A 22,494-nucleotide genomic window follows, 5' to 3' on the forward strand; every position below is an offset into this window, starting at 1 on the left:
CAAGCAGTACCAACACAGTTTGTGAAGTATGATTTTTTTTTAATTTCTAAAAAGATTAATATTAACCAATGTCACCCCAATAAATTTAATTAAGAAACAAAATAAAAATATATTAAAACAGCTTTGTTTAGGTATAATTGACATACAATAAATTGCATGCTTTTAAAGTGTACAACATGAGTTTTGACATGTATACACCAACGAAACCATCACCACAACCAAGATAGTGAACATATCCATCACCCTCAAAATGATCTTTGTAGTACTCCTGATCTCTCCTTCCTCTCCCCATTCCCCCAACCACTGATTTGCTTTCTGTGCAGTATGATTTTTTGGGGGAAAATAACACATACACATAGCTAAATGCTCAAAAACAGAAAAATATATCCATTCAAACATTATGGAAGATAATTATGGAGAATATCTGAATTTTCTTTTTTGTGTGTATCTATCAGCTAAATTGTATATGATGAATACGAATTGCTTTTCAATAACAATAAGTCATTAGAGTTATCAAAATATCTGCCACAGATAATTCACAAAGTGAACATAGTAAACTTAGCACATAGGCATCGAGAAATGCCTGTTGAATGGGACATTTTCTGGTGGTGTGGAGTTGCTTGCAAATGTATTTGTTTTTCATGATGTCTATGGTGATGATAAATATATGGGTGATAGCCAAGTGGGCTTTGACTCTAAGGTGTGACTCCTCTGGTGAGGATCACTGTAGATATGGTGGTGGCAATGGGGATAATAGTTGTAGGGTGATGACTGAGAGGTGATGGCTGTAGGAGTGATGGTCATAAAGGTAAGGGCATCAGTCGGGGTGAGGGGCTCTAGTAATAGTGTTTATAAAGGTAATGACTGTGAGCCTGATGGCTGTGCAGTTCATAGTAGCAGTAGTGAGGCAGATAGAGGAAGATGGCTGAGGGGTGTTGACTGTAGGGTAGTTTCTCTAACACTGATGGCAGTGAGGATGACTGCAGGGGTGATTGTTGTAGGGGTGATGGCTATAGGGGATGATGGTTGTAGGGGTAAGAGAATTTTGGGGGTAATGGCTGTAATGTCCATAAGGGTGACAGCTGTAAGGATGATGATTGTAAGGTTGAGAGAGGCAATGATGATGACTGGAGGGATGATGGTTGTAGAGGTGATGGCTGTAAGGTGATGGCTATAAATGGGAGTGATGGTTTTAGGGGTGATGTAGTGGTAATGATGGCAGTGATGACTTTGGTGATGCAAAGTGACCAGGAGCATTGGCCAATAGGCAGAGAGATGGTTCATATTCTGGTCAGTGAGATAAGAGGCCTGAGTAAGCCATATGATGTCAAGTTGATTGGCTACCTCTGAAGAAACAGAGCAGATGAATTGCTGATGATGGACATGAGATGGCAGGAGGGACTTTTCTCTGCTTGTTCAACCCAAGAGCCATCTGCATCAGAATCTCTGGAGACTGAAGCTGGGACTTCCTTCCTCCCTAGGGGCCGACAGGGGCTGCGATTGCTGTAACAGCAGGTCACGTGGCAGGGCTTCCTGTATGCTGCTGCTGCAGGGTGTACATGGCCCTTACCCCTAAGCTGCCAGCACAGCAGTCAGAGTGCCAGCCAGAGGCTCAGTCCATGCCGTGCCCCCCAGACGGTGCAGACGAAGCAGAGCAAGAGGCCTCTGCATCTCAACACCTAGGAGAGTAAGGACAGAGTGTCACCAGGGCAGAGGACAATGTTGCGCCGCAAGCCCTCCAACGCCAGCGAGAAGGAGCCCACTCAGAAGAAAAAGGTGAGGACCATCTCTGGGAACTCACTTCTTTGTTCCTTCTGCTCATTCAATCCGTCCTCTCCAGGACTTGTAGAAGTGGGAAGAGCCAAAGGCCACATGTTGAGTCTGTAGGCAAGGGTCTTTCTTCTAAGGACAATGGGACAGGGGCCCAAAGGTTTCTAAAATAACAGAAGTACAAAGGATACTTCCAAAATTCTAGAGAAATGGAGTTATAGAATATACTCTTAAAATTCTAGAGTTATAGAACTCAACCCTACAATGATGGGATAGAGACTTAAAATTAGGAGCTAGAATCTTAGATTAGAATTTGAGAATCACAAAATAAAATTCTCAAGTTGAATCCTAAGACTACTTCATTGTAGCTCCCCTACACTGGTCCTGCCACCGCTTCTGCCTGAGCATGGCCTCTCAGGACCCATCTCACTCAAAGAGTCCTGCTGGGCCACCCCACTTGGAGCCGTGATGCTCCTAGGTCCCCTGCCCTTTGACTGTAGCCGGGACTCTGCTCAGTTGGTTCAGCTCTATTGCAGCTCCCCTGGCACACTGCTAATGGGACCAAACTGGACATGGGGAGGAGGGCCTCCAAACCTGCAGTGGGATGCAGGGGGCATACAGGCTCTTCCCAGGTGGGGAGAAATTATTGTGAAGAATGAAAAATGAAGCTGGTGAGATGGGGAGTAGGAGTGAGGGCTAAGGAGGAAAAATTTAGGGGGATATTTTAAAGGCCAGGAGGCAAAGTAGCTGCCATGGACAGCAGAAGTATTCATCTTCCTGGAGCAGAGGCTGGACTAGAAGATTCCTTGAAGGTTATGCCAGATCTAAGTTTCTTTATTTGGATTTGAGGATTTCTAGACTTAGTCTTTTATTTGATTGTAGAATTCTCCCAGGCAATTAGGAACAACATCCCACAAATCCAGCGGGATCCTAGGACCATTCCAAAGTAGGCCTGAACCAGGTCCAAGAGGCCCAGGCCTAGCCTCAGGCCAAGTGCCGTATGGGGGAACCCCCTTGTCAAGTGAGCAACTCCCAGGCCGAGGCTGAGACAGCTGAGGCTGAGCTTCAGGTCATTGGTGTGTGCATCTTGCCTCATCTCAGATCCTGGGGTGGCTGCTACTTCCAGCTGTACTCTCCCCACCCCAGCTGCTTGTCTAACGTTGCAGTGGAGGTGGGTGGGGGTGGGGGAGAGATTTATGAGTTTTCACACAGGCTCTGTCACCTGCCTGTCCAAGCCCTGCGTGGCACTGGTCCGAGCAGATTTGCTATTGGCTGACTCTCCTTGGCGAGCAGCCTGCTTCCCCTTGTTCTCCGCCTAATGGGGGTGGGAAGTCAAGACTGCTCTAGACACTGCTGGGCCCCAAACCACATGGGAGCTGAGCTGGAGGAAAGAGTCTGAGAAAGAGCTGACACTTTGACACTGGGACCTTGTGCCACCGCAGGCAGAGGTGTCAGGGGCACACAGAAGGCAGAAAAGTTCCCATCATGTTTCTTCACCTCCATTATTCCAATTCTGTGCTTGGTGGCTGCAATTTCCCCCAGGCCTCTCCCAGGAGAAACAAGGCCCATGTGGTCCTCTAAGGGAGGGTGGTCCAGGGAAAGCTCATTCGTTCCTGCCAGAGCCTGGGCCAGCCTTCAGAGTCACTTTCCAAGCCTCAAACCTTGGAAGTGCCCTTAGAAAAGCCAAGGTGTGCTTCCAGAAGGTGGAGACAGTAACTTCCCTGGGCCTGAAGGCAGCGAGCAGCCAGCTCGAGCATTGTGACCCTGGGCAAGTTCCTTCCCCTCAGAGGGTAAGGTGACATGGTAGAGGGAAAAGCACAAAGGTAAACAAGGCTTCTCTCCCTCCTGCCCTTACTCCTCTTCCCAGTCCTGCCAAATGGCAAAAGTGCTGTGGAGGGAGCAGGAAAGCAGAGTTGGAATACTACCAAGTTCCACGTAGCTGTAGGACCTGTAGGACAATTCATTGACCTTCTTTGGGCCTCAGTTTCCCCATCTCAGAAAATGGGGATAGCTTCTGATCTGTCCACTCAGGAGATTGAGGTCGCATGGATCATCTGGAACAATAAATATGAGAGTCGTCTGTCAAGTTCGTGCATGTGCACACAAGGAGGTGCATGTTGTAGGCATGAGTGGGGGTGGGGAACACAAGGCATAGAAGAACAAGCACGGGGTCCCAGCCCTAAAATGAAAAAAAACAGGACTTAGTAGCACTAAGAGCCAGAACTGAGTGAGAGCTCATCAGGTGCCAGGTGTTGCGCTGTGTGCCCCACCCATCTCTGAGCTGCTTGGCTCCTCCGACAACCTTGTGAGTTAGGGACAGATATTGCCTTTATCCCTATTTTATGCCCAAGGCTCAGAGGCTTACCCAAGTTCACATAGCTGGTAAGCTGAAGAGCAGAAATCAAAGCCAAGAATGGTCAGTCTCCAGAGTGTTAAACCTTTCCCCCTCTACGCTCTTGTCCCCTACTGATCTCAAAAGCACTAAAAAAATCTGATGAGCATGAAAGACTCGACATATCAGTAGGAGAGCTCTGCAGGGCAGATCCAGATGGCTGTGGAGTGAGGGACCTTCCAGGCAGCAAAGCAGAGGCAGGAGCAAGCCCTCCAGGATGGTGGGGTCAGGATGTGGCACCTATTTGTCATCATGGAAGATTGGGGATGCCCCTGAGTGGATGGTAAGGACATACCCCTTGCCTGCCTTTGCAGAGTTTTGCCTCAGTCGAGGTCTTTCTCTGTACTCCTTTTGATCTGTTAGGATGTAGGAAGTGGACAGGGGTTTGTCTTGGGACCTGCCTCCCCAAAGGATTGTCCTACCCCACCACACCCCTAATTTCCACCATACCCGAAACCTCCTACCCAGGGAAATGGAGAGGAACCTGGGCTCCCATTCAAGTGCTCAACTGTTCCCTCCTTCCAGTCTCTCCCTGCCCCTTTCTACCCCAATCGCAGCACACTACATGCCCTGGGCTCCCTTTCTACAGAATGCCTCTAGCAGGACACCACCACCAGTATGTACTTTGTGTTACCAGTGGCTCCTCATTTCCCACAGGCTAACGCCCAAGTTCCTTGGCATTGCTGGCAAAGGCCTACCATGGCCTTTTCTGCTGTACCTCCCACCACATGCACAGGCATACCCACCATTCCATCACCACACTGGAACATCCCTAACTCTCACTGTCGTTTAAAACCTTCCCAGAAACTCCTGGAGAAATCCTGGCTCCCCTGCATGGCCCAGCTCAAATTCACCTCCTCCTCCATGAAGCACTCCTGAATACTTCCTCCTCCATGCTTCCACTGCTCTCCCGGTAGCTCCCTGCAAATGCCACGTGACGTCACCATTGCACTCAATCCATTTCTATAGTGGGGTGATGTTGTAAGCTCTGAGCACAGCAACATGCACAAGTCTCAATAGTCACAAACATGGGTTTGAACCCCTGCTCTTTCTGCTGCCAGGTGTGTAACTGCCTAAGGCATTTCATTTCTGAGTCTCATTCTCCTGAGTTGGGAAGTGGGGCTGTAAGACAGGGCTGTGGTAAGTTTGTAGTAAGCTGGCACACATAAAACACTTCAGAGGGTGCCAGGCACAAGGGAGGTATTTAACCCCTGTTTACTGGATTCCCATGCACGCATGGGCCAGTGTCTGGAGACCAGAGAGTGCTAGGTATACGACTGGAAACAAGGTAAGATGTTACCAATGGGGCACTGTGAGGCTCTGAGGGGGTAATTGGGGGAGGTTTCCTGCAGGGGACAGTGCCTTCAAAACTGGATTTGAAAAACCTGCTTATCGAAGTATAATATTCGTACAAAGTGCATAAATCATAAGTATACCACTCAATGAATTTCCATAATGAACATCCCTATGTAAACAGCACCTAGATCAAGAAATAGATCACTTTCAACATTCTAGAAGCTTCCCTCATGCCCCTGCAATCCCTACACACTCCCGTTCCCCAAGGGTAACCACTATCTTGACTTCCAATAGCACAGATTAGTTTTGCCAGGTTTTGAACTTTCTATATGAAGAACCATATAGTGTACTATGCTGGCTGGTCCCTTCTGCTCAGCAGTGTATCTGTGAGATTCATCCATATTGTTGGGGATAGGTGTACTAAGCTCATCACTATGTCCTAGCCTCTTGTATGTCTCTGCCACAATTCATGTATCTGTTCTATGGTTGATGGGCATGTGGGTTGTTTCCAGTTAAATTGGATTTTGAAGGAGGGAAGAAACTGTGGTTCATAGAAGCGTAGAGTGTTCCAGGTGGGGAATACCCTGGATAAGAGCCTGGAAGTGGGTTATAGGAAAAGCTAAGCCATACACAGACATTTGGACATTCGCTGAGGGGTGGCTATGTCAGGCACTCACTCCCATCCTCATAAAAACCCAGTGAGGTTGGTGCTCTTGCCTTCATTTTACTCATGAGGAAATGGAAGCCCAGAGAAGCTGAGGAACTAACCCAGCTTTACACAGCTGGTCAATGGCAGAACCAAGATTTGAACATTTGCCGGCTGACCCCAAATGAAGAGATTGAGGTTCAGGGAGATTAAATAACTTGCCCAAGGTCACACATTCCAGAATTGAACTTAGCAACATCTGATGCCGGAAAAGTAGTTCTTTCCAAGAGGCTCACATGTTCCCCTTAAACATGAAAAATTATGGTTGGTTCTACCACCCCCCTGGGCAGGACACCCAGGGAGGCCTCACCCCAAACAGAGGCCAGGCAGAAAATCCAAAGGGCTCAAAGATTTCAACTCATAACTGGTTGTCACTTCAGAGACACCAGAAGGTATTCAGGATATTTGGGGCTGCCCCTGATGTTGGAAGTATGCTGAGCAAAAGGCCACTCTGGCCAGCCCTGACCATGGTCACCAAAAGAACTTGTGTAGCCCTTTCCATGTCGTTGGGCTAAGGATGGGCAAGCTGAGCCCAAGTCCCAACATCACCCCCGTGGCCCTTTTGAATGGTTTCCTCCATTTTGGGCTAAAGCTGTGACAGAGAGTCCATAACACAAGGTCCCAAGAGTCAAAAGTCCCCTTTCCAGCCCCCAGACTGCAGATTAATGACAGGAAAAGGAAAGAAGTGCGATTAGAGGGCAGCCTGGCAGTGAGTTTACTCTGCCTCAACAAAGCTCACTCCAGGCCCCATGCTTGCCCTCCTGCTTGCTTTCCAGGCTTGTTAGTCCCTCGGGCTTTAGGGGCGACTCTCAGCCTCCTGGTCTTAAGGTAGTGGAGGGAAGGTCACGATAGGCTCCATTAGCCTATAAATAGCAGGCTAGCCTGCCCTCCTTGGGCCCAAGCCAGCCTGGTGCCCACCCTCTCTCTGTTCCCTCTTTTCCAGGCAGTAAGAGGAGGAAGTTATCCAGGCAGCTGCATCCTAGTCATACAAGAGGAGGAAATAAATGGAAAGTGGAGGAGAGAAGGGGGGAAAAAGGGAGAAAAAGAGGAAAGAATAGTAGGTGGGGAAAACCAAGGAAGGAGGACAGAGGGAATGCATGGGAACCAGAGCAACCACCCCATGCTTTCCCCTCCCCACTCATGCCCCTCTTTTCCAGCTCCCCAACATAGCACAGAAGAAGCTTTCTGACAGAGGCAGCAGGTGCCTCACCCAGGAGGCCCTTGTGGCGGTCATGTCTGCTTGGCCTGATTGCTGACCTAATTTCTGGTCAGCTAGCTTGCTGCAACCTCTAGGAAGGTGTGGCCCCTGACCCTGATTGCTGACGTACCTTTGGTCAACACTACAATAAAAGTACTCCATTGCAGTCCCCAGTAGTTGAGGCCAAATATGTGTGTGTTGGGGGGCAGGTGATATTGCCCCTGCCCTGAGAGGTTGTCACTGGACCCCCCTTTCATAGGAAAGAGGATGTGAAACTTTCAGCTTTGTGCGGGTTGAGGCTTCAGTTCCTCAAGCCCTTATCTCCTCCTGTGTCTACAGTCTATCCCGCTCTATCTGTCTGGTCATCTGTGAACCCTGGTTCCTGTGTGTATCTGTGGACTTGACTGTTGATCTTGATTCAGGTTCAGCCTCCACTCCTTGTGTCTCAAGCCTGCCCTCTTACCTGCCTGGCCCTGCTTTCTGCTGCTGTCTTGGCATGTGCATGCTTATCCAGTTAACAGAGCTCATTTCCTGAAAACAGTCTCGTTAGTGCAAACAGCAGGGCAGGCCTAAAATTCCAAACACTGGCACACAAAAACAGTAGCCAGCTCATCACATTAGTAGCTAAGGATAAAAGCTGAGATGAAGAAAAAGAAAATGGCAACTTTCTTTTACTAAATTACCACCAATCATTTGTGTGTCAAATCTGTGGGCACCTTCTCCAATTGCCTCTGTTGTCGCTTTCCAGAAAGCCTAATGCCAGGTCTTACTGACTCCTGGAGGGAATGTTTTCTCTTCTCCGGACACATATTCACCAGGCTTGGGGCTCTAATGTGTTTACCAGCATTACTGTGATGGGAGACCATGCTTGGAGCAGGCCCAGAGCATGGAGGCCGGGCTGTGGGGTTTGGGAGGACTTGCTCTGTTACATAAAGGTGATGCTATTGTTTGTGCAGAGGTATGCCTCTAGGAGGAGATACAAGGTCGGACAATTAAGTTCACGAACTCGTCCTAGAAAAACTGCTCCATACCTCATTGCTGAACATCACTAGGGTCACCTTAGAAGTACTCCCCTTGGGAAGCTATGCACCGACGCCAGTGCCTAGTCCACCCTTCAAAGCAATTTTGGGACTTTTTTTTGGAATGGTCATTAGAGCTGTCATCTAATACACTTAATGAACTGAATGTCATCAAAATGTCTTCCTTTCAATATTTACTTTATCTTAGGTAAAGAAAGAATTCATTGGGGGGCAGATCAGGTGGATAAGGAAGGTATTCCAATACAGTTATTTGTTTACTGGCTAAAAATTCCCTCACAGACAATGCTGTGTGAGCTGATGCACTGTCGTGATGCAAGAGCCATGAATTATTGGCAAAAAGTTCAGGTCATCTAACTTTTCATGCAGCCTTTTCAGCACTTCCAAATAGTAAACTTGGTTAACTGTTTGTCCAGTTGGTACAAATTGATAATGAATAATCCCTCTGATATCAAAAAAAAGTTAGCAACAGCATTGCAACAAGTTCGCGAACTTAATTGTCAGAACTCATATATGTTTACTCTGACTAGTTTAGTCTTTCACTCCAGGGTTCTGAGGCCCAAACTTTAAGTACTGATGGAAACGTGAGTTTAGTCTGAGGCATAACAGCGGTTGGAGGCTCCTGAGGTCAGGAGCTTGCTCTGGGGCCAGCATTAGGGTCCATTCTCTGCTGAAGTACAGATGAAGTCAGGTAGCTCCAAGGATATCTTGGGCGCTTCACCTCATTAGCCCTGGGACCTCAGGTTTCTGCCCAGGAACAGCTCCTTACTCAATCAGCCATTTTAGTACCACTGATTGCAACTCCTCTGCTTCTTCCAGCTCTCACTTCAGCGCTCCAGCAGTTTCAAGGATTTTGCCAAATCCAAACCCAGCTCCCCAGTGGTGAGCGAGAAGGAATTTAATCTGGATGATAATGTAAGTTTCAGAGACTCCTAGGGGGAGTCTGGCAGGAGGGAGAGGGGAGGGGAAAAAAGAGTTTTAGGATTGGTGGGGCAAAGTCTGCTTAAGTACAGAAAACCCACCTCTCCCACCCACCAAAATCCTGGGCCCCTAGAACTCACCTGCATTGTTTTCAGTTACAAATTAATAAGGCCGAGGATAAAACTGGTGCTAAGAGAGAAAGGGATGGGAGCTTCTCATTCCCACCCCTCCATCCTCTGCCGGGATCTGAAGGCCTCTTTCTACCCCCAAGTCTTGGACCCAGGCAGAGTCACCAGGGTCCCGGGACTTCCTTGTTTTTTTATCACAGATTCCAGAAGATGACTCAGGTGTCCCTACCCCAGAGGATGCTGGGAAGAGTGGCAAAAAGCTAGGGAAGAAGTGGAGGGCCGTGATTTCCCGAACCATGAACAGGAAGATGGGCAAGATGATGGTGAAGGCCCTGTCAGAGGAGATGGTGAGACTTGGGATTCAGGGAAGGGGGTGGGGACAGGGAGGACAGGCGTCACTCTGAAAGGGCATGAATGTGGCCACCTTGATAGCCACTGCTCAGGTACCATGCCTGAAACCCCGATTAAATACAATAAGGAAGGTCACATGGGAAGGGAGTTCATTCAGCCATGGACATGGCAGCAAGACACCATGGTCCTGAGGGACCAAGGGTGGGGTCTGAAGAGGGATGAAAGTTGGGGTAACAGAAGCTTCCTAAGAAGGCAAGCCTGAGGAGATTGTGCAGTTGAAAAGATGAGACAACCTGAGGCAAAAATCATCGACCTCAAAGTTTTGCTTGGAACTAGCCCCTGGGATTGGACAGGCTTGATTTGAAGATGGGCCCCTATGAGAGAAAATTAGAGAAGGCTGGCTTTGCCCAAGCGGGAGGACTGAACAGACAGGTATGGGACAGGCACAGCCAAGTAGCTGAAGTCACACAGTCTGGTGTGCTCATGGTTCTTATAGGAGGCTCCGAGGCAGTGATGTGCTACAGTCAGCACGTACGGGCTCATACCAGCTCAGGACAGCAATTGGTCCAATTTTCAGGAATTTTGTGAGTCAGGTGTGAAACACAACATTATTGAAAATTAAATTATATGAACTTAGAATTAAATACATTATATTAAAAATAAAAAGAATATAGTCAATCTTCAAAACTCATCACTTCTTAATTCTTGGACTGCCTTTCATTATTCTCTATACCTCTGAGGTTATTTGCATCTATAGTCTCTGTGTGGAGGAAATAGCCTATGATGGTGTGCTGCTTGGTCACAGTGGTAGAATGACAATGGCAATGGTGGGGAGTATTTACAACACAGGAATTGGTGAGTGCTACACATCAGGCTTTTTATTCCCAGAGAGGCAGTTGTGAAAGAGTTACCTCTGCACTGAGGTGTGGTGAGGTGGGAGAGCTCTGGAGGCTCATGCATTGCCTTGCCTCTCTCATCTGGAAACTTGGAATGATCAAGTATTTATCCTCAATTGAGGATTGAATGAAATGACAAGCGTGCCTGTCACATGGGAGCACAGTCAAAAGTAGTAACTCTCCAGCACTGTTGTCTGTTTGTGTCCTACCAAAAGCTGGGAGCCCAAGCTCTGCATGTACATTGGCACTCTAAGCTGACAAAGCACATTCACACCACACTCCAACTGAGCCTCATTCTGTGAGGTGGGCAGGGCAAAGACTGTTATTCCTGCCTTACAGAAGAGGAAACTAGGGCTCTAAGAGTACCATGCAGCCTGTAAGTGACAGAGCTAGGGCTGGAGCCAGGCCCCAGTCCTCTGCCAAGCCCAAGCCCATTTCCTCTGCACCCAGGGCTGCCACATGTCCACTCCAGTCAAGGCTTCTTAGAGCTTCCTGCCTCCCCTCCCCTGCAGGCAGACACTCTGGAGGAGGGCTCACCCTCCTCAACATCTCCAGACTGCAACCTGGACAGCCCTGGCCCTGAGAAGATCGCGCTGGCTTTTTCTGAGCAGGAGGAGCGTGAGCTCCTGGCACTCAGCCGCCAGGCATCCACAGGTGAGTAGAGGAGGTGAGGGGACACCTGCTGAGACTGGAGAAAATGACTGTGTTAGGGCCAGGCAGGTTGCTGTCTGGGAAGCAGGGAGGTAAGATAAATTAACCTTTATGGTTTGCCTGCTGGGAACTTTCTCAGCCCTCTTCACATTAAATCTTCACAACAACCTCATGGGTCCAGTACTATTATTATCCTCACTTCATTGGTGTGAAAACTGAGACTCAGGGAGGTTAAGTGACTCACCCAATGTGATGCAGTCTTGAACTCATGTCTGCCTTAGAAGAGCCTCCACTTGTTGTCCCCAGGCCCTGGAAGGCCCAAGGGCAGAGGAAGGGCTGCATTACCTTCTTGGACCAGCCCACCATCACTCTTCCAAGGGGAGCTAAAGGCTACAGCTGCCTGGGCCTCTGACTTTCCGGGCTTGGGTGGGAGTAATAGGTCTCCAGCTGTGAAGACTCAGCCTCTTGGACGCCAGACCTTGGTTTGCTGGGCTCAGGGCACCACTTAGCACCTTCTAATTGTCCATGGGGCTGGACAAGAGGTTTTGGCAGCCCTGCCTGGAGGAAGGCTTTCGGCCTCTGGGCTACAGACTTGCAGAGGCACTTTCTCATGCTTCAGGCTAGTTCCAAGTTCCCCATTCTTTCTCTCATTCCTCAAACACCTCCCTGCCCCCCGACTGAAAGCCATTTAAAATGCCCCTCGTCCTGCCCTTCCCAGACAGAAAGAGCTCATCTGAGTTTCCGGGTGACATTGTAACTAGACATGGAGTCTTACTAAGTAGAGAAAGTAAAGTATTAATGCAGGGTGTGGCTTCTTGGGTAGGAGGAGCACTGGAGTAGAAGTCAGGAGACCTGGAGTGTAATAGACCCAGTACTGCCAATTATAAGATGAGAGGACTTGGGCAACCTCACTCGGCCTGTCTAGCCTCAGTGTTCCCCTGTTCATTGGAGTGTTGGCACAGTTGGTCTCTAGAGGCCCTCCCAATTTGCCCATCTTTGGTCTATGAGCTATTTCTCCTTCTGTGGTCAACTGTTCTCATGTGTGAAGCTCCAGAGGTGAAGCTGTACTTCGGCAGGATGGTCCAGGGGACAGGTCAGAATCCCTGCCACAGTGTGAGACTGGACAGCACCCAGCTTTCTTCTCCAGCACGTAGCCCTGGGACTTATAGACCCTCTGGAAGGCACCAGCTGGACATAACCCCAACTATCTTTGGACAAAGGTGACCTTCTTCCCTGCCCGATCTCCTGCAGGCAGTGAGATCTGCAGCCACAGCCAAGGCTCTGACAGCTTCAGGGAGGAAGCACCTGCCCCCCAGTACACAGGGCCCTTCTGTGGCCGGGCCCGAGTCCACACCGACTTCACTCCCAGCCCCTATGACCACGACTCGCTGAAACTGCAGGTAAGATTGGCACCCGGGCCCCACTTTAGCCTGGCAGTCTGCACCCATAAAGGAGTCTGGACTTAGCCAGGGTAGGACGGTGTAAGTGGAGGCCGAGGGACCACCCCTCGTCTCTCTGCTAATCTGCTCTGCTCTCCTCTCCTCCCACAGAAAGGAGATATGATACAGATTATTGAAAAACCACCCGTGGGCACATGGTTGGGCCTGCTCAATGGCAGGCTGGGCTCTTTCAAGTTCATCTACGTGGATGTGCTGCCTGAGGAGGCCGTGGGGCCTGCCCGCCCCAGCCGCCGACAGAGCAAGGGCAAGAGGCCCAAACCCAAGACTCTGCATGAACTGTTGGAACGCATTGGCCTGGAGGTTTGAGCTTAGGCTTGCACTTGCATCTAGAATCAAGGGAGGCACCCTTGCCCCAGGGATGGGAGAAAGGGCACGTTGTCTATGTGGGGAAGGAAGGATCTCTGGCAGGGGTGGCTTGTAAGCAGCCACACTGGTAGTCTGCCTCTGCCCACAGGAGCACACATCCACTCTGCTTCTCAATGGCTACCAGACACTGGAGGACTTCAAAGAGCTGCGGGAAACACACCTTAACGAGCTGAACATCACAGACCCTCAGCATCGGGCCAAGCTGCTCACGGCTGCCGAGCTGCTGCTGGATTACGACAGTGAGTGGATATAGAAGCTGGGTGGGGGTGTCCACTAGCAGTCAAGGGAGGGGAGACCTCTGCTCGAGGGCCCTATGCAGTGGGGAGACAGTTTCCACACTTGAATTCCAGTCTCAGGCAAAATTTGTAGGGAGAAAGGATGTAAGGGATGAGTGGGCCCCATTCCCTTTGGGATCTAAGGGGGAGATTTAAGGTCAGAGAAGGTAAGGCATGGACTTGAGGCCTCAAAACTGGGTAATGACAGAGCCAGGATTCAGGGGCAGATTTCTTGGCTCCTGCCTTACTGCTGAAGAAGTTTGAAGTCCTGTGCCTGAAAACCACAAGAAGGGCAGAGGTGGTAGTGGGTGCCCAGAAGGAGAGACTGCCTACACTGTCCCTACCCCCAGGGTCCCTATCCCCACACAGAGCTCCCTGGGGTTTCTGACCCTCTCCCTGCTAAGGCCCAAGACCCCATATTCTGTCTCACACCCTTACCCGTGGCAGCGGGCAGCGAGGAGGCAGAAGAGGGCGCCGAGAGCAGCCAGGAGCCAGCTGCGCACACCGCCTCAGACCTCAAAGGGGACATTCCGCGTGACTCGGGATGCTTCGAGGGCTCAGAGAGTGGACGAGATGAGGCGGAGCTGGCAGGTGCTGAGGAGCAGCTACAGGGCCTCTCCCTGGCTGGGGAGCCTTAAGTGCAGGTGGCAGCGGGCCGAGGCTGAGCCCGAGCAGCACAGGCCATGGGGATTGGCCTGGCCTCCCGCAGTGGCCCGCACTGGAGGACTCACACTGAGCCAGACCCGGCTCTCCCCCCCACCCCCGAGCGCCTAGGGCCACAGAGACTGGCCAGGGCCTTACAGGCTTGGCTAGAGTGGTTGAGGAGACGCTGAGGGCACATCCCACCTGCCTGCCCCCTCCCTCCACCAGGTACTGACAGCACAGCCCTCTCTGGCCACTGCCACAGCAAGTGGGGCACAGAGGAGCATCCCCACCCATGTCTTCATCACCAAGGCCTCCAAATTCTCCTCGACCCCACAACACCTTCCCCTGTGGTACTACTCGTGAAAAGGGGGCAAATCAGTATTTCAGCTCAGTCTCAGGATACTAGGGAAGATGGCCATTTAAAAGGATTCTAATTAATCACAGGTAAATTCAGATTGCCCTCAATAGGTTTGAAGAAAGCCACATGTACCTTTCCTACTTTCCTTCTTAACTTTATGAGAGGTTTAGCCACTAAATCACTATGCAACTTGAACCAAGTGCCTTCCCCAGTCTTGGTCTAGGACTGGCTGGGATTAGAATGGATAGATGCTGAGGGCCTTACCAACTCTCATAGTCTGTGACATTAAATGTCTGCTCTCCTGTTACCTGTGGCCCAAGACACCAGTGGGGTTTACTGAGGGGGCTGGAGGAACCTTGGGCTTGCAAATAAAAGGGCTCCTCCTGCTCATCCATTCCATACCTCCCCACGTAACTCAGGCTAAACTGCAACGTCCCCAAGCTGAAAACAATTCCCATACCTCATACAATGTGCACCTTCCTCTTCCACTCCTGGCTTTCTCAAATGACACTTCCCCCAAAGCCAATGGAAGATGGTCAGACATTGTTTCCATGGACAGAATGGCCCCTAAGAAGCCAGATGTGAGCCTGGACCACCTGGACCTACTTGACCTTTTGTGTGGGCCATCACAAGCAAAGAAAACACCTACCTGACAATGGAAAATCCACTATCCCAACTTTGCTAAAGGTTTTCACATACCCTGAGCTCCACAAGGGGAGGGAAAGTATCTATTGGTGCAAACTTCCCTTGACCCCAGTACCAAATCTGTGCCCTGATTTCCAGAATAACCCTTCCCCCGGGACCAACTGACCCAGGGACCAACAGTGCCCACTACATTTAGGACTGCCGGCTTAGTGGACACACTTCTAGACCTACTACCAGGAACTTTGGTAAAGCTAGCATAGGGGGAAGGGTTTGGTGTAAATATGAAGGGGGTGGAGGGAGATAGGTTGGCAGCAATAAACATAAATAGAATGAAATTACTGTCTCGTTATCTTTCCTATGGAGAGAGGGCTGGGGGAGGGACAGACCAGTCTTCTTCAAAGCTGAACACAGCAAAATGTTCTCCATTGTCATTTCAGGGCCATCTGTCCCTTCCCTAAAGATGCTCAGTGCCCTTGACCCTGCTGACCTAAAGCTCCAGTTTTAAGTCTTAGCTGATTCTGCCTTTCCCAGTAATCAGCCCGCCTCAGAGCTCAGGCTCCCAAGGCCACAGTCTTGCTGGGGTCTGAGAGCGGAGAGTAGCTTTCTCTCTTCCTAGAGCTATTCATTTAACAAGAGCCCTGAAGACCTCTACCCCAGTGATGAAGGGCCAGCACTGGGGGCTGTCCAGGGTCCAAGAGAGGGAGATTTGGATTCAGTTAGGCCTTTTCTCTGAGGCTGCCTCTTCCTGGGCCCCATCCTGTGCCCACTGCAGCTACACCATCTCCTGGGAGGTGCAATGGCGACAAGACCCCTGATTTCCTTTGTTTCTGCCAGCATTAACTGCATTAAGCTGGGCAAATTTGAATGAGATCTGCCACCAAAGTAAAGACAAGTCCACTCTGCATCCAGGCCTTGTTCTGAGCTGCACTTGTCCCACTGCCGTTAGTGGCTGCTGTCAGGAAACTGTTAGCATTATCCTCATCAAAGAAACAAGGTGGAGCCCAAAGAGCCTCAAAGCCCCAAAGGTACTGAATAATGGCTGTCATTTAGTGAGCACAACACGTGCGTCAGGCACTAAGCACTTTGCATTTTTTCTCTCATATAATCTTAACGGTATCCCTGAGGTAGGTACTGTCATCTTCCCAATTTACAGAGGAGAAACTTGAGGCTCGGACAAGTTGAAGAAGTTGAGTAAGAAGTCCAACAAGCTTTCAGAGGACCCCCAGCCATCTGGAGGGCAATCTGACCCTCTGTACTGTGCCTTTGACACCCTTTAACCTAGCCATTCCCCTCCAAGGATTCGATCCACAGAAAGAGCCATACAAGTGCACACAGATATATGAACAAAAATATTTGTGACAGCTTTGTCTGTGAGACACTGGAAACAACACAAATGGAGAATTAGTTAGAGACATTATGGACAATTCACAAAATACCATTCAATCATTAAAGATGATGTTGTAGAAAAATATTTAATGACATAGGGAAAATCTTTGTCATTTTTCACTGTTTACTTTTAAATCTTAAAATTATACAAATAATGTACAAACATTCCTGTAAAAAAAGTCTGTGCTATAGAATGGTGAAGAAGTGAGTGCTGAAACATTATTTATAGGGTGATTCCATTTTTATTTTAGAAAAAGAAAACATACACAAGAGAGGTCTGGACCAAATGGTTACCGGTGGTAATCTTGTGAAGCAAGCGGGGTGGAATTGGGGGAGTGATGGGGAGAAGTGTTCACTTGCTACATTCTTGTTTTATTTCTATTGCAAAAGTATTATTTTAATATATATTTTAAAAGGGACAATATTTTAATGCCCAAAAAAAAAAAGAAAAACTAAATGAATCAATAGGTCCAAGCCTCTGGTTTCCAATTTGGGGTAGTAGCAAAATCATTATCCTGCTGCCTTTTAGCACAAGCTTCTGGAAATATGGGGAGCAGGGTGGTGAATAATGCCCAAAGTGCTTAAAATCCACATACACCAAGGAGACCTTATCAGAGGAGACTCCTAAACTTTTAAAAACCCCTGTGTAATGCCTATCTATTAAGTCTAAGCTGGGAGAAAGAAAATATCAGAAAAAGAGAAATCAGACTGAGAAAAGGATGCTTTGAACTCCCCTGCCCTGGGGAGAGGGTGGGAGGTGTCTCAGAGCTACTGGGCTCGTTTGGTCTATAGGTTGAATACAGGCTGAAAAGTAGATAGTTGTGCGATGATTGCAGGACTTTGGGAGGGGCAACAAGGAAATGTAGAGTGCAGGCCAGAGCCTGAATAGCCAGAAAGGCAAAGCCAGGCGGGGCTGTAGCCTAGGGCCCAATGCTCTTCCTCCAGGGCTGCTGGAACCTCCTCCAGCCTCATGGACATCTAGAAGATGCCAAGTGGCTCCCTAAGCCCAACAAACCAAGGTCTGGAGTCCAAGAGACTGAGTCTTCACAGATGGAGACCCTATACCCCCACCCCCTGCCCAGGATGTAACAGGGTCAGGAAGCTGTAGATTTTAACTCCCCTTGGAAGGGTGGAGGTGGGCTGGTCCAAGAAGACAATAGGGCTCTTCCTCTGTCCTTGAGTCCTCCAGATCCTGGGGACAGCAAGTGGAGCTCCTCTGTAGCAGGTAAGGCCTACCAGTTAGGAGTTAGGGCCTATCTGAGTTCAAGTCTTGGCTTTGTCACTCAATTAGGTAGATCATCTTGGACAAGTCACTTAATCTCCTTGAGCCTCACTTTCCACATCAGCAAAGTTGCGATAACAATACTAGTAGCCACATGGGGTTGTTACGAAAATTGAATGAACTAGTGTATGTAAAATACCCATAAAATCAATGTTCAGTGAATCCCTAAATCTGCACCATGCTGCTACCTGCTTTTCACTCCCTTCAAGACCCATTTCACCTCAGACCCCTAGTTAGTGTAGTGACCAAGAGCAAAGGCTTTGGAGTTAAAGTGTCTTCAAATCTTGGCTCCACTACTTACTAGTTACCTGACTTCAGGTAATTATATATATACACATTTCTTTTCTGTAAAATAAAAATAATGATCTATATTACAATATAAAAATGTATCAAGTTAACACATTGCACACCTTATACAGTGTTATATCTAATTGTATCTCAATTTAAAATATTTTTTAAAATAAAAATTAATTTAAAAAGAATAATGATCTAATAATACCTACCTCTTTTGTTTGCTACAGAAATAACTTAGATAATGCTAATAAAGTTCCTGGCACATAGTGACAATAAATGGTGGCTTTTGACTTTTTGTTACCTCCAGGGTACTAAGCTCAAAACTGAGCACAAAAGCCTGCCGATGTGTACTTGTCTGCAGACTAACTGCTATAGCCCAGAGACAAATTGATGTCCAAGGTCCTGGAATTCAGGGTAGAGCCTGCCAGCTTTGGCGCCCAGAGAGGCTGGTAATAGAGAAAAAGCCCACCTGAGGAGCCTGGAGCAGCCTGGCTCTCCCCAGTTCAGAGCACAATGATCAGCCCTGGGCATTAGACTTGTTTTAGGCAACTCCCTTGGACATCCATGGGCTGCTAGAAGAAAGAGGATAAAGGCCTGATTAAGAAGAAAGAGTTGGAGTCCAGCCAGCTCCTCCCCAATTCAGGGTTAGAGGCACCTTCTCCCTGCTAAACCATCAGGGGAAGAAGCTGAGGGCATCAGCACATTCTAGCTAAACTATCTCCCATTTCACTTGCTGCCTTTAATTCTCATAACCTTGCCTTAGACTTCCACAAGTAGGTTCTGATCAGCACCCCTAAAATCCTGCATGAAGACTCTCGCCTCCACAAATTCCCTCTCCTTCTCCCCAAACCCCATAGCAGTGTCGTCTGACACAAGCCCCTGCCACTGCTTCCTACTCACTCCTGGAGACCCCCGCCCAGGTTTTTCACATAAGTGGAGGCTGCAGTGGGGCCATTAGAGATCAAGGGCATTAAAACCAAAGCAAAAACAAGGTTTCTAAAGGGAAGAAAGGGCGCTGATCACTGTAGTCTCAGTGAGATCCAACACCTTCCCCCCTGCCAAGTCAGGAAATTGAGGATGAGGTATGAGGTTTCCCAGCTGGGGAAAAGAAGTAGTTCTCCCACCTCCTTCACAATAGAGGCTACCTTAGCTTCTCACACAACGTTGGCCTCATTCTATATTATTCAGCCAACAACACAATCAACAGGGAAGGAACTACCTCCCCTCTAGACCCAGCCAAGGCTCCTCCTCTAGGAAGGCCTTAAATAAACGGAATTCTATAGTATTTGATATGTAGGCTTCACCTTTTCCTATAACTTCACAGTTACCAATATAGCATTTGTATACGATTGCCTCTGGGACCTGCCAGGGATAGCGTCAGCAAGAGCCCAGGGCACTGGACCTCACAAAGAGACAGCCAACTTGACTGTGGGAACCCGACAAGGCAACTTCCTGACTTCCTGTGCTAAAGAAACCCCACCATCAGTTCAACTTAAGTGCAGGGGTCTGGATAGAGAGTTAAGAGATTTAAGTTTAAAATAAAAACCCAACAATCACCTCCATATCAGCCCGACTATTTTCCTCTGTATGCCTAAAATGGAGACAGCATTGGTCAAATTCACACAAAATAGAAAAAAAAATCCTAAAATCATTGCTCATTCTCATCTCACAAAAGAATGGGGTCAGCAATGCCATTTCTCCTAAAGTTAACTCTAGTACATGGTCAGTTTTTAACAAGCATTTACTGAATGTTAAATACATGAAAAGCTCACTCAATTCAAGTGACACTTGGAGTTATTCAAACTTCCTTTATCTGTCTTTACCTGGGTTATGTCGGAAAGCTCTCTGGACTGGGAGTCACGGCTTCTGTGTATTTCAATAATGTGTATTTCAATATGCAAACAGCTGGGCAAGACTGTACTAAAAGATATAAAAAAGTACTCAGATGCTTCCACTTACATATGTAGATTCACTGTGAATTCAACTGCTAAAAAGGAAGACTAATACAGGTACAGTGGTACCTCGGTTTTCTAACGTAATCCGTTCCAGAAGACAGTTCGAGTTTTGAAATGTTCGAAAACAGCCGACAGCTAGGCCTCAGGATCTTGCACTCAGCGGAAGCCGAGTGACATGTTTGACTTCCAAGGCGTGTTCGAAAACTGAAGCATTTACTTCCGGTTTGTAAACCGAGATGTTCCTCAGTGGAGATGACCGAAAACCAAGGTACTGCTCTACATTGTATTGGCAACTTAAAAATCCATGAATGGTGGCCAACACATGGAAACAACTAAAGTGTCCTTTGCTAGATGATTGGATAAAGAAGATGTAGTATATATACACAATGGAATACTACTCTGCCATAAGAAAAGATGAAATACTGCCATTTGTGACAACATGGATAGATCTTGAGATTATCATGCTAAGCAAAATAAGTCAGAAAAAGTCAAGAACCATATGACTTTGCTCATATGTGGGATATAAAACTGAAAGCAACAAAGGAACAAGACAAACAAATAAAGAAACAAAAACCCATAGACACAGACAATAGTTTAGTGTTTACCAGAGGGCAAAGGGGAAGGCGCATGGTAGAAGAGGGTAAAGGGAGTCAAATATACAGTAATGGAAGGAGAACTGATTCTGGGTGGTGAGCACACAATGCGATATCTAGATGACGTATTACAGAATTGCACACCTGAAATCTATGTAATTTTACTGACCATTGTCACCCCAATAAATTTAGTTTAAAAAAAAAAACAAATCCATGAATGGTATTACTATTGGTGACATGATTTTCAAAAGTCATAACATTTGGCAAAATTCTGAAAAAAATACAGTATCATCTTCCCTCAAATTATACAATGGTTGCATTCCTGGAAATTCAGTGTATATATTAAAACTGTAAAAACATATTTTGTGCTTAGTTGTGTAATAATTAGGCCCAGTCAACTACACTAGGTTTTTCAACCTATATTAATGTCCTATAGGCCATTTGAAAGTCTACGAATACAGATTTCTAGTTCTCATTCCTTTTTCATATTTATCCAAAATATGAAATCTACAATGACTTCCTGGGCTCGCATCCTTTAAAGCTAATGATATTCAGTTTTTAGCCTTTGATTTTATTTCTAAAACTTGTCACCTAAGAACAGCAAGTGATTCCTAGAATGTATTTTCAAAACTGACACAAATGTTTTTTGTTTGTTTGTTTATTTGTTTGTTTGTTTTAATTACTAGAAGCATTGCTCTTCTTTAATAGCACCAAGGCACAAGAGCAAATTATCATTTTTTAAAAAATATTTACTGTGGTTCTTTGGTGATTTTCCTTAGCCTGGCCACAGCCTCAGGAGTACAAAATAAACTGAGCTGGAAGAAAAGAACTAACCAGGGCAAGACCATGGGAAAAGGGAGGAGGGCTAGGTTGCTAGGTTACCACTTGAGCCAAGAGGTCCCACACACAGGACAGGTCCCTCTATCTGCCCCACTAGTTTGAGGGGCCTCTCAAAGGAAGGGGGTCAAAAGGCAGGGAGGATGCCAGTCACTCATGCTAGGCACAAGTAAAGAAATGAGGTAGAAGCGCTAAGAAACAGACATCCCTGTATTTCTTAAAACATTCAAGTCTCCTTCATTAATTGGCTTCCCCCAAAAAGAAAGATTTCTTTATTAAGACATACCAGAGAGTGAAAAACCCACCACACATACACATTTGTAGGCTCACACAAAAGTGCAGAGATTTACATATTAAATTGCATTTAAGTCAGAAAATAGATTTAAAAATAAAATACTTTTTCTTTCCCCAAGGTAAAGTGATTTGGTCAGTAGGAAAAGGGGCCTTACAGGTAAAGGTAGGATGGTTAGGGCAGGAAGAATGGAATTTAGCTGCTAAAGAATTAAAACACACCTCCACCACTGAGGAAAAAGAGCAAAGGGGAGTGGATGCTCTCTGCTAGGGTAAGAAGGATCCCAGAGCCAAATGGTGATGAAGAAACAACCCCAAATAGCCAAATCCCACCAACCCCCAAAAAGAATGTCAGTCATTGAAAAGAGCAAACAATTTAAGGTCTATTCCTCTGGAAAGGACCAATTCTTCAATCTCCGCTCTGATCAGAACTCAGATGAAGGACAGTCCCGGCTGGTGCATGGTATGAATGGGTTAGATCTTTAGGCCAACATCTTAAATAAAGAAGACTTATGAAGGAAAATAAAGAATGCAGGGTGTATGAAAAAGCAGAAACCTAAATAATAATCATTTCACACTGAAGAGATTTCCAAGTTGACCCTTCACCTCAGAAAAAGAAAGCTTGTCTGATTGACCTAAGAGTTAGCATAAGAGTGATTGAGGTAAGTTGAGGGAGGAGAGACATCCACCCTAACCCAAGGGAGGAGATGGGCTGAGATAGGATAGGATGAAAACTGACTAAAAATGGATTTATCTGAGTG

The 22,494-nt window shown here is 47.4% G+C and overlaps 1 protein-coding gene across 1 annotated transcript; it reads left to right on the forward strand.

The window, feature by feature from the left end:
- The first annotated feature begins 1,568 nt into the window (after nt 1-1,568).
- On the forward strand, nt 1,569-15,430 carry SASH3 (SAM and SH3 domain containing 3). Its single transcript, XM_019717013.2, has 8 exons — nt 1,569-1,776; nt 9,219-9,314; nt 9,649-9,795; nt 11,208-11,349; nt 12,598-12,746; nt 12,897-13,106; nt 13,261-13,411; nt 13,895-15,430. The coding sequence occupies exons 1-8, from the start codon at nt 1,720-1,722 to the stop codon at nt 14,083-14,085; spliced, it is 1,143 nt and encodes a 380-aa protein (XP_019572572.2). The 5' UTR covers nt 1,569-1,719; the 3' UTR covers nt 14,086-15,430.
- The last annotated feature ends 7,064 nt before the right edge of the window (nt 15,431-22,494 follow it).

Source organism: Rhinolophus sinicus, chromosome X, assembly GCF_036562045.2.
Source record: "Rhinolophus sinicus isolate RSC01 chromosome X, ASM3656204v1, whole genome shotgun sequence".
Classification (NCBI taxonomy): Eukaryota; Metazoa; Chordata; class Mammalia; order Chiroptera; family Rhinolophidae; genus Rhinolophus; species Rhinolophus sinicus.